Here is a 13,023-nt window from a genome sequence, read left to right on the forward strand (position 1 = left end):
TCCCAGAAATGGTTGATCCAAAAACGCACCGAGTAGAGATGCTTCATCTAGCTGGGAAGGAAAGGATCATAGGCAGCCACTGCGTGATCCCTGCCTGATCTTATATATTGACTTGCTGTCCGTCACACCCCATCTCTTTTTTGTCGTTCGACGTTTTATAGTATCTTAGTTTTATTAGTTTTCATCCAGTGTACATGCCTCCTCTTCACTTAGCCTATGCCGAGGTGGGTGTCGATTTTGTAGATTACCTCAAGTCGTTGCGTTATCTTGCTATCTTTTCATCGATGATTCATCTGAATAAATCAGTAACGATAATAAACTCTTAGAGCGCAGATTGCTGTAACCAAAATAGCGTTAATTTCAGTGAGCAATGTGCAATTCTACCCTATCTAAATGAGGACTCGAGCATTCATCTTGTTTCTCTCATTTGATCACTTCTGCAGAAATCGCTAACCCATATTGCTACACATAACTCACATATTCTCACTTTCACTTTCCAGGCTTTATTTGGACTACTTTGACACAATGAATAAGTAGAATAACAATTAGATGGTAGCTTTTCCATGTCACATGATGCTGAACTTTCCTCCGTCAGTGGTATGCATAGCCACCACGTAGCTGGTAGCAGCTGGTGGTCATAGCCATAGATGCTTTTACTACCTATGGATACAGTAGGCCTACCTTGAAGACAACAACAAAACTGGTTTTATCCATTGCAATCATTTGATAGCTTGGTTATTTGTCTACACTTGAAATGTGCCTGTTTGTTGGTTTGCAAGATCGTAAGAATAGTAAATTACAGTGTGTGCTTGTATCAACAATTCGAGGACGCAGTACATGAAACTGAAGCTATAATGAGTAAAAAAAGCAAGCTCCCTCAGGATTAATGGCATCATATCCAAATCAAATTGCCATACACAGTACCTAAAACTGATGCTGTAGGGATAAAGAAGACAACATCACCAAGCTCCCTTAAGATTAACGGTATCATATCCAAATCGAATTACCAATGCCATGACAATTGCCTTATCCCAGTAATTGTGAAAACAGCACTCAAGGTCAGGAATTTTGAGCAGAAGCATATGTTTATTTACCTGGATACAACGAGTAGAGCAATCTACATCTACAGATATTTGCAAATAAATACATACGGTGACACATATATAACCTTATCTTGTCCGAACCATCGAAATAGATACCTCCAATTCCGAAGAGTTATCAAAACAGTCACATCACCCATCAACTTTTGCCTTGAGTACCAGCTTACCGCGCAACTATCAACTTAACCCAAAGATGGCGATTAATTGATCACGCAAATATCGCGAGTAGCGCACTCCAGTGTTTATATAGCTCAGTGGGCAATTCATGTGACCATCATAAAGTTACTTTTCTACGTTGGAAAACGCCATTGTGACGTCATGTTGATAAAAGTCGCTCGCAGCCCTTGCCCCACCACCCGATACTATCACGAGCCACCACTGCTCTAATCATTGTGCCTAGTTCTGGATCAGACATGGGGTAATCGCGATTAGTAATCGTAATCGATTACGACGATTACATCATTTTCAAGTAATCGTAATCGCAATCGATTACATTCGAAATAAATCCAAAGTAATCGTAATCGTAATCGACTACTTCACATATCTAATCGATTTCTTTGTGAAAGAACGATTACTTTTTATTTGTACAAGGACTATGACATAACCGAACAGTCGTGAACAAGTAAGAGATGTTATAGCAGGTTATTGATAGAGCAAACGTCTGATTTTCAAATGCCACTGCTCATTATTACGTCAGAAGTATTAATTTTGCTCGTCATTGCGTGAAAGAAGTATCCGCATGTATTAAATCAGTGGTTCCCAACCGGGGGGAAATCCCCCCTTGGGGGGAATTTTGAAATTTTTAGGGGGGGATCTAGCTTTGGCGTTGTATCGGAAGATGCACTGGGTTCACAATGTGTGGTGGGATAGCGCAGTGGTAAATGGTGGTTGCCTGGTGTAAATGATCATAGTAGTCAACACTAGGGATGGTGTGGACGTGAGGTTCACGTTCGCGTTCTTTGTGTGAACCTCGGAAATTTAGAGGTACACGTTCACAAACGAACCTTGGTAGGTTCTGCACTGTGAGCCTTTTTTATTATATTGCAATTTTCACGTCATCATAACATCTTTGATTGAAATTTACTGCAATTCTGCCGCGGGCCACTCTATGCAAGGCGTTGACAGCATAAAAAAATCAACATTAAACGACCATGCACCTTGACAATCTCAAAAATTTTACCTGCTTTCTTACAAAAGTTTGCTCGAAATATCTGGCTTTCTGTTTGTGAATATTTAGTGACTCTCTGCTGTGAGCTTGACCCGCAATCACACAACATCAAGAGTGAAATACGCTACATGTAGGTAGTCAGCGAATGATGCTTATTCAACCAATCAATGAAATTGATATCGTTGTCTGATGTAAAAAATATAGCAGTCGTACGGGGTGCGACTCGATTTCATGTTTATCGTATCATAAAAACCAAATCCGTGCGATTGGGGCATTGGCTACTGTTGTGTAACTTGTTGATTGGATAAAACTTGTATTACACTCTGCTCAATATCATCGTTGCAAGACCCAAACGCCGAATACACTGTCCGGTCTGGCCTAGACCGTTAAGGCGTAAGATTATATATTCCCTTTCAAGTCCTCGTTGAAATTAATTGCTGGCAAAGCGACGGGAGTTATTGGTTTTATGGGATTATTATATCATTTGATTGCTTCAATTGATACATTTGGCGATGTTTAAAAGGTCGGTATGTATTTCAGCATTGTGGCAATATGTGGCCCGGGTCGAAGCTAGGTATCGCGAACATTAATATATATCACATCACTGAAATGTTGGGTTGGAATTAGCAATATGACGTCACGTGACGTCATGAGGTTCAGGTTCGCGTTCACACAGAACCTTTCAAAATGGTTCGCGTTCACACAAACATGGGTGCATTATGACGTAACAAGCAAATGACGCATCATTTATAAAGAAAGTTGTTATCTCATTAGACCTTTTCATCACAATCCTTATATTGTCTTCCAATATCATTTCTAAAATTAGTTCTTAAAAGCAAAACAAATGTAATCGCAATCGTAATCGACTACCTCCTGATTTTGCTGTGATCGTAATCGTAATCGCGGGATTCACGAGTAATCGTAATCGCAATCGATTACGTTCATGAAGTAATCACCCCATGTCTGCTTTGGATACACAAGTGATTCGGCCGAATCACGCGCGTGCGTGAAGGCGATGTCACTATCACTATACGGCGTTTGAGGTGTAGAGCTCACATGTAGTTTACCTGGATGCCAGACCAGTGCGCAGCCGCACACGAACTCTACCTCGTTTACAGAATTAATAATACCATACCCTAATCATCAGGTGCTAAGCATGGAAAGTGACACGGTATTAGACGACATCATTTACGATTTACCAGTGGTTCTCAACCTGTTTGTCTTCGCGGACCCCCATTTGGACCGTAACAAACCCCTACAGCGAAAGTACTTTGTGATTTCTCTAATTTAAAATATAAACTAGGTTTGCAAATTTGGACGTTTTGCAGATCCCCTGAAAATGCTTCGCGGACCCCCGGTTGATGAACCACGACGATATAGCATGTACAAAATCTTGTCACCCATTTCTAGGTATGGAGCACCTAACACCGTTAAAATCATCGCAGGGAGCGCCTCCCGGCTTTTGCGTAAAATCACTGCTACAGACAGATCGACAAAAGCAGGGGCGGGCAACATACGGCCCGCGGGCCGGATCCGGCCCGCGAAGGGATTTTGTCCGGCCCTCGGACAGTTTCCTGTCTTACATGATACGTGGCCCGCGGCTCCAGTCTGCGGAGATTCCCCGCTGCTTGCTTAACTACGTCAAATTTTAGTGACTGTATGATATTATACACGTGTGTGCGCAACGTGCGAGAGTGGGCTTACGCTTAAGTTCGTCGAAGCGAGAAGACTTGCATTACCGGCATTTACGATATATCAGCCCTAATGAATTGATATCTTGATCAATTTTGGGGTGCCGGGCTTATTAATTAGGGAATGAACCATAGTGTTCTATATGGTGTGGACACAAGCAAATCTCACGGCTCAGTGAAGTTGGTCTACGTCACACTTTCCATTTGGCTAAAGGCAATTTGACGGTAATTTTTGACCGGCTTGCCGAGAGCGAAATTTGATAAAATGGCTATCAATCGAAAGCTACCGCGGTACTGATTGCGAAAATATAAATTTCATTCTGCTCGTGGTCCTGGGACCCTCCTAAACCAGCCACGAATATTGCATTGTAACGAAGTTTGGTATTGTGACGCAACCATGACGTCTGCGAGGAGGTGAGAAGCAGCGCATACCACCAGTGGCCATTGGCCATTGTTGCGCAGCCGATTGAGCATTCACAATCTCAACCTTGTGCTTGCTCCTGAGCTGCTTAGACGCCATGCGGTGGCGTCACAATACCAAACTCCGTTACAATGCAACATCCGAGGTTAATTTTGGGGGGTTCCAGTGCTACGAGAAGAATGAGCTTTATATTTTTGCAATCAGTACCGCGGCAACTTTCGGTTGATACCCGCGTTATCAAATTTTATGCTCGGGAAGTCGGTCAAAAATTATCGTCAAATTGCCAAATTGAAAGTGTTACGTACACCAATTTCACTGAGCCGTGAGATTTGCTTTGTGTCCACACCGTATAGGACACTATGATTGCACCGTGTATTAATTCATCAGAGAGAAGCAGCCATGGCGGCGCCTGTATGACAATACTGTTCTCAAATCCACATTGTCTTCATCATTATTGGCGAGGAATGGGTTTAAATTGACATTGTTGTCGTTAAAATACATTCATTAAATACGATTTATTCCTCGTATATGTGGATAAATGGGTGAATAATGTATCGATTCAGCAATCTGGCCCGCCAAGTACTAAATTTTCCGGTATACGGCCCGCCGACTGGAGAAGTTGCCCGCCCCTGGACAATAGCAATCCAGCAAAGTCATTCAGTTACGCTCTAGGACAGAATACCATTGAGTACACGCTGATAGTATTGAGGCTAAAGGTCGAAAGTAAAAATCTTTTTAGTCAACCATCACCAAAGGCCTATATTGCCTAATCCTCAGCAACTATGAAATCCTTGTCGTACCAAAGTAGATCGATGACAAGTTTATTGATGAGAAAAGTAACATATGAAGCGACGGGTTATGTAAACCAATGATGGGTAATTGAATGAACATTCGTAGCAAGAGAGAACGTAATGCGGAAAAAAGATAAGCGCCAAATGTGATCTCGCGTACTTTAACAAGACCAGCAATCGCGGTTCTGACGTTTCAGCACGTTATTGCGTAACCTCATTTACGTACAAGGTGTAAACTCGATTGGAGTCGCCATTAATTCCGCGAGCGAGAAAAGAACTCATCCTTGGCAGACCTCTAATTGAAGTATCAATGAACTTATTGATATTTGGTAACGAGGAAGTGAATCCTGGGAATTCGCTGTTGTGCTGTTCCATTAAAACGAAAAAAATGAAATCGACGAAAAATGGAGAGTTTCCACCCAGGAATCGATTCGTTTTCAGCCATTTCTCGACGTCTTTCAAGTAATTGGCCTGTTGATTTCTGCGCACGTCATCCGGCTTGTTGCGACCAGAAATGAAAGAAGCTTGAACCGAGTTTAAGATTCCTGAAGATAATAAGCAAGTTCTGATACCGTAATCTGTAAAATTTCAATCGGCAGAGAATTGTCTGCATTATACCGGTCAAAACTATAGTCACGCCTCTAGATTGCCGTCGATCTGACATATCGACCTCGCCTACCGGCACATGCAGCATTTTACGTTATCCTTTCTTAGATCCAATGTACATTATTCTTATTATGGCCTACAAAAAAACTACTCCTAGTCGTTTCGGCACCCTCCTATCTTTTCGTTATATCGCAATCTTGGGTTGATTTGAAGAAAATTCTGATAAAATAATGATGATGACCGCTCACGGGCCCTCTTGACTTGTTTCATTGGGACCGAGAAAAGTTAATGCAGAAACTTCTATTTTAAACTAAATAACTACCGTCTTGATGACCATCCTTATAATATACATAATATCTCATCTATATTATATCGCACAGAGCCCATAAAACAAAATATAACCATTTCATCACATACCCAGAGCTTTTCCGTATCAATTGTGACTCGGTGTAATCAATGCTTCTCACCTTCAAAGAAACCTTCCCGGTGTCCGGGTCCTGCCGGAAGTCCCCTTCCTAGTTTCTTGGCAACGAAACGGCAAACATCCCAACGCCGAGCCCGTCTCACCTCATCCGTACCATCCGTGACGTACGGTAAATGACAAGTCGGACATGGCGACCCCAGGTAGTAACACGTTCCATCGCACTCAGCTGGAGTGTCCGTTACGATTTGATTGCAGGTATGTCCTCCCGCGTACTCAATCATGAGTTTTGTCATGCGTAGCGTTTCGTGCTTAGACCAGGATACCAGTGTGAAAAGCACCATTCTGTACTGTGATATGACTATTCAACAAGCGACAACCGACGGAACTAAATCGATGATTGCAGAATCCACTGTTAAGACAATGAACGTGACAGATGCCACTGGACATCTTATTGCTTGTTATCCTAACGTAAACGCACCGTGTAGGCCTACATATGGAATCACAGTTGGACACTTGGACAGTCAAAAAATTTTCAGCATTTTGAAATTACATCAAAATTCGAATTTCCGAGGTCGCAAAGACTTGTTAGGAAGACATACAACAAAAATCAAATTTAGTTTATACCTAATCAGAGTTCATTCTCATAATCATGAGAATGGCAAATGTCTGTCCACAACGGTTGGCTCGTTTCGGATTATTCAGGTCTCCTGTAGCATTTTCAGAAGACAAGAAATTAGATTAGAATTGAAATGAGCATTTAAACATGTTTCACGAATTAGTTTAGAATTAGATACCGGTACTTCGCTTTGGTTATTCGAATTAAACAACTAGAATCGTCGTGGTTATTCGAATTAAACAACTGGAATCGTCGTGCATGCTCTCTCTCGTATCATACTATATAAAGCAGGGGTGACCAGCCTTTTTGCCATTCACGGCCGTATTTCGACGACTGATGTAGACCAGACTTGGACAACTAGACAATTTTCTGCTTTTCCGAATTAGATTAGATAGAACTAGAGCTACACAATCTTTTCCAAATTAGATTAGAATTAGAATTAGAGCTACACAATCTTCTCCAAATTAGATTAGAATTAGAATTAGAGCTACACAATCTTCTCCAAATTAGATTAGAATTAGAATTATTGAATTCGCAGAAACTTGGAAATTGAATGAAATTTTAAATGATAAATAAATACAGCAAAAAGTTCAGTCCATACCAAATCACAATGCATTCCCATAACAATTGAGAATGGTTAACGTGTGTACGCCTGGTTAACGTGTGTATACACCAAGCTTTGCTCGTTTTGCACTATAAGAGGGGTCAACACGCGGCCCACGAACGATGGTCTCTTTGCCAGTAACTCAAGACTAGGGCTGGGCAAAATCGAGTACCTGAGTGATTCGATTCTGAATCACGAAATATGCTTCGAGTCGAGTCGAGTAATCGAGTATCACTAATTATGACGTCATAATAGAATGTAATATGTCAAAGTTGAAGCATGTACCTTCTATGCGACCACAAAGAATATAATGCCTGTTATCCATCACATTGAACATAATTTGGTATTTTTTCGACCATACCGATTTCATTGCACTTGAAGACAATGTGGTGGGAAGGTCATGATTTCGGAAATGTGCTATCCCCAGTAACGTTTCTACTTTGTACCATATGTTTCGTATGCTACGACACGGTCAATCAATGTTTCAAGGCTTCAACAGAGAAACTTAGTATCGAAACTATAATTCTTGTTGATAAATTAACTTTCAGTGACGAGGAGCGTATATTTCCATTACTCGAAATAATCGTATTTTACTACTCGACTCGAATCATTAAAATTAATACTCGAATCAGATTCGAGTACTCGAATCATTGTGCCCAGCCCTACTCAAGACACAGCCATGCTCTCACTCTATGCTGCGAAATACATTTTCACTTCATCCTCCATAATATTTTTTTGATTGGATCTGAAGCAATCATCCTCCAACATATCGATCGAGCTACCAAGACTACCCGCCACGCATCTGATAGTGAGAGGCATACCGGCCGAGACAACAAAGTGAAGAGCACAGTTAAAAGCTATGACTTTGGGAAGACAGCAAACATGACCTGTATTCCGCAAAAATACCAACATATATAATGGATATACCAACCTGTGGGTGGAGGACTTTGACAAAGACAACCTGTACCGCCATACCTGATTATAGATGTAGGCCTATACACATGCCCCATCGGAACGGCACAAGATATGTACGCGAGGAAATGCTACAGATGCAAATCTACGAGCCACGTGATAAAACATTGCCCGATTCCTGCAGAACCCTACTGCAAAAGGTACAAAAGCAAAGGCCATACAGAAGTAGAATGTGAAAAGCAGACTACCCCAAAAGAAAAACTGAAAACAGGCCAGCAAACCCCAGCACTGCAAAACTGAATGAACTACAACACAATATACTTGTGGCAACAAGTAAACCTCCAATTATGGAAGCCCAGACAGAACGGAGAGAATACAACCGACTGGTGGAACCAGGTAGCGAAAGCACCACCTCTACCATGCACCCAGAGCAAAAAAGACGACAAAAGCAGTAAACCAAACGCAGATCCAACGAAGCAAATTACAAAGACTACCGACAAACCAAACACAGAACCAAAACGAATCCAAGATACACCTACAGATAGCTCTACAGAAACCGACAGCTCGACCTTTACCCTTTACCGCCGTCTCAACCAATGAAAATATCGTCAATTATTGTCAATGGAATAACATCAAGATTTCTAACATAGCCGAATAGGCTATGTTAGAAAATCGAAAAGGGACTACTATTACTACAAGAAACGCACAAAATGGATTATAGACAGATCGAGTCATGGGCAAAAGACTTGGAGGATATATCATGTACATCAACTCTACAAACGGGAAGAGACAATTCGATGGAACAGCTATCATGATTCATGATCAAGAAGAGCTACAAGGTAAAACCTTCTCTCATATCAAGATAATAAGCAATAGGGCGCAACGCCTTGATATCGAAGTAGAGAACTGCCCGATTTCTATACTCAATATCTATGCTTCATCAGGGAATAGTATACAAGCAAGAGAGAATAAGCCATTTAAATTCTTTACTCAAATCTGAGCTGAACTAGCAAATATATCGAGTCCCATTATAATAGGAGGGGATTTTAACGAAATATTAAACCGAAAGGACACTCAGAACAAGTTCAAATTTTAACCCAGAGCCGCCGCCAGGCTACTTGAAACAATTGTTAATGAAAATGACTTGATAGATACGTTTAGGCGCAAGCGCAAACGCGGATGAAGAATATACGCACAAAACGTCTAAAAATAATAGAAGACGCGATAGAATCTATGCTACGAAAAAATTGATGGACGATGTAGTATATGCAGGCCACGAAAACAACTACGTGGCCGATAACATTAGCCCCTTCATAAGAATTAACATAGAGCCAGAAACAAAATGTGAAAAGAAGTGAAAATGTAATTACCAACTGCTAGCTGATAACGTCTATAAGGAAGGATATCATAGACAACCTTATCAGGTCGGAAGAAGCTGGAATCGACAATTAAGTGCCAAACTATGCAAGAATGGGAGACACGCTAACGTCGAAAATAGCAAACATAAGCAAAAGGTATGGCATAAACATGAATCAAGACATAAACCCGGCCATACGATACCAGAGGTCGGATGGAATGTTACAAATGCTAACGAGATGTGATGTTTTTAAAGGCGAACAACCAAACCAAAGACATTTCTGGGAGCAATTCAGGCAAAGAAGAAAACAGCTGACCTCAGCCGTATACGACTGAAAGATGGTACAATTACAACAGACCGGGGCAAGATTGCTAACGAAATGCAATCCTTTTACACAGATCTATGAACAAGACGGCCGGCAATTAACCATTCCAGGGCATAGCCGCAATGAATTAGCTGGACACCAAATGCCCATGTTAAGAGTGTCTATGACCATTTCTAGTGAACTCCGAACTAATCTATTTAATCTTATAGGCTTGCTATACGCACCGAAATCGCGAGTGGTCACACTGGTCACTGGTCAAGGTCATTTTATGGGGCTGGTTAATGTCGCGCGAGGGGCGAAATTTTTTTTAGATCTCCTAATGCAATTTCGTGATTAATATTAGTCGTTTTACACATTACTATCGAACATTTATCCTTCATCAGCCCATGGATGAGATGAGATTCACCGGTAGAGTCGATGGAGCGTGTGTTTTCGAAAGTTTAGGGTTATAGATGATGATGCAGCATCTTCTGGTGGGCCCTTGTTATTAGTCACTTTGTTGCATGCTGCTATTTCTTGACATCCCATCAGGATTGTCGGTATAGTGAGGAGTACACGATTTCGAGTTTGTGTTTGTATATAGGGCGCATCATTTTCCTCTGCTGTTCGAATCTGTAATATGGGACTTTAATTGCAAAAGCCCTACTATATTAAAATCATTGAATCGCGCGCAGCGCGGAGAAAATTTCAAGATTAATTAAAATCTATCAAGAAAACGGGAATCAATTCGTAAATTCAATTGCATGTCGACGGCCGCCAACACATACTAATTGAAGTGTCCACGGCCGCACAAATTTTCTTCTACGGCCACCCTGATATAAACCAACGTAGGCCTATGTCTCGTATAGCTCATGCATTTTGCAAACCTACGCCATTGACGCAAGTTATCTGTCCAATACACCTGAAAAAGATGACCATCGTTGTACAATATATACCTTTGTCGAAACTGTCGGATCATGAACTAACGCGGGACCGTTGAATCTGGTAGCCTACTGGTTGTTGGATCAACAGCTAGTTGACGTGCTACAGAGAAGTAAGTGTTAATGTCATTGCCGAATGCTCATGCTAATTATACACGGGCCGGATGAATCATTTATCAGCACTGTTCGTAGCTCGTATAAGGTCCCAATATGGCACTGGAATAGTTTGAATCTCCCGAAAGCACTACTTATATTCGAATATAATGTCCAACGTAACTCTGCACATGTCTCTAATGCGGAAACTATAGAAGGCAAGCAACGCCGGTCTCTGCACGCAGAATGTGACACGCCACTACTTCAAATGATGGCTTACTCATTCATCCAAAAATACATGCTAAAACCAAGACTCACATCGCACCAGAAGTAACGGAACGCGAGTGGTACCTGCACAGTGCACGCCGCACGAACGCTGCGTCTACCACATCTTACCGTAGTAGCGAGCACGCAGACGAACTAAAATAGAAATACACGACTGCGTCGTGATTGGATAAACGTTTGCTAGAAGTGATTAGCGTATTATCAATTGTCAACCAGACATGTCCTTTCTCGAGAAGCACCTTCAAAACGAGTGTAGTTTAGTGGGATTGACGACGCTGCGCTACCATTTGTTTTCAAAATTTGCGTGCCACCAGACCCTGTCCATAAGCATTTCCCCGATGGTCACAATAGCATGTTTATTGTCATGGATCCCACGAAATGTCTAAATCAAACGGATCAATCAGCAATACAACACAGACCAGTGGTAACCCACTAAACGCCCTAATCTTCAAGTCAGCGCTGAACCCCAAATTTTCGCTGGTGAGACATAAAAACAAAAATCTATCACAACACACAATCACACATCTAGCTGCATAACTAAAGATAACTGGAGCGCAAAATGAGCTGCGCATCAATAGGGTGTAAAAAGAGCAAAACCATTAAAATATAATTTCACACATAATGATCACACCTTGGAAAGTCTTCTATTGTTCGGTCGAGACGCAACGGCTTTTATTTTGTACTGCATTTGAACTATTATGTACTAGTGCTGCCGTTTTTATACTTTCACTGCTCTGTGTTTGCGTTTTATTTATTTATGTTGTGTTTTGTTACTGACCGACAGTAATATGATATTATCGATGGACCATCATTAGCCATGACTGCAGCTGACTCGAAAAGACCTCACAAGTGGTCGTATCGCTGTAGTTGTATTTGAAAATACAACTTGATCTTGATATTTGTGCCAACTCGCATTGTACAAAATAAAGAATCTGTCTTTTTGTCATCTTCGAAATCGCTACATCTGGTTGCAATTGAGTAGAAATTGACGGCGTCACAAACAATATTTCAGAAATATCGTGCTCGACTATTCTTTGACTACCAACTCAGGTCATTGTTTGGACCACATCCACTTCAACAGTTTTAGACTAAACTACTAATTTTGTACGTAAGTAGTAAATAGTTTGTGGATGTCCTCGCATCACTTCGATGATTGAACTCGTCATAAAAGAACCACGAGAAATAGCCACCTGTATCACGGTGACGGAATATCATTTCGCATATAGGCCTACTGCACCTGTGTGTTATCGTCAGTCATTACGCGTTCAGTGACAAGTAGGCCTATCTCGCATTTCGAAAGTATATCAATCTCAGATCAACCCTGCCATTGTACGACCACTCGACCAGATCTACTAATTGGAACTGCCTGCGTACTTGTTAGACATTCATTTATACCACCGCTAGAAGCAGCAGCCCGATCGATATCGGGTTTTAATGCGATGCCGATAACCTGTACTTTCATTGATAACCCCGATATGTTCAGCAGATATTGAAAAAATTTGACGCTAACTTAAGGCGCATTTCCAAAACTTCGTAGTATTCTACTCGGTCACGAAACAAACTAGAAACGCAGTATATGAACACCTGTAAGCTATTACAAATCGCTGAATATTCCCAGTCCAGCAGTCGCAAATTCTACTTCTCCGACTCCATACTACTATGGTGTGATCCACAGCTGCAACGCCAATGGATTGTGGGTTTCCGGGTTAG

At 41.4% G+C, this 13,023-nt stretch overlaps 1 protein-coding gene across 1 annotated transcript; it reads right to left on the bottom strand.

Annotated features, from left to right (window-relative positions):
- Nucleotides 1–5,185: 5,185 nt before the first annotated feature.
- LOC145451118 (uncharacterized) lies at nucleotides 5,186–6,625 on the bottom strand. Its single transcript, XM_080329607.1, has 2 exons — nucleotides 6,245–6,625; nucleotides 5,186–5,716 (listed from the first exon to the last, which is right to left on the bottom strand). Exons 1-2 carry the CDS (start codon nucleotides 6,540–6,542, stop codon nucleotides 5,373–5,375), a joined length of 642 nt encoding a protein of 213 aa, XP_080185733.1. The 5' UTR covers nucleotides 6,543–6,625; the 3' UTR covers nucleotides 5,186–5,372.
- Between the last annotated feature and the right edge of the window lie 6,398 nt (nucleotides 6,626–13,023).

The sequence above is a fragment of the Botryllus schlosseri genome, chromosome 11 (genome assembly GCF_051294905.1).
Source record: "Botryllus schlosseri isolate E-star chromosome 11, Bs_hap1, whole genome shotgun sequence".
Classification (NCBI taxonomy): Eukaryota; Metazoa; Chordata; class Ascidiacea; order Stolidobranchia; family Styelidae; genus Botryllus; species Botryllus schlosseri.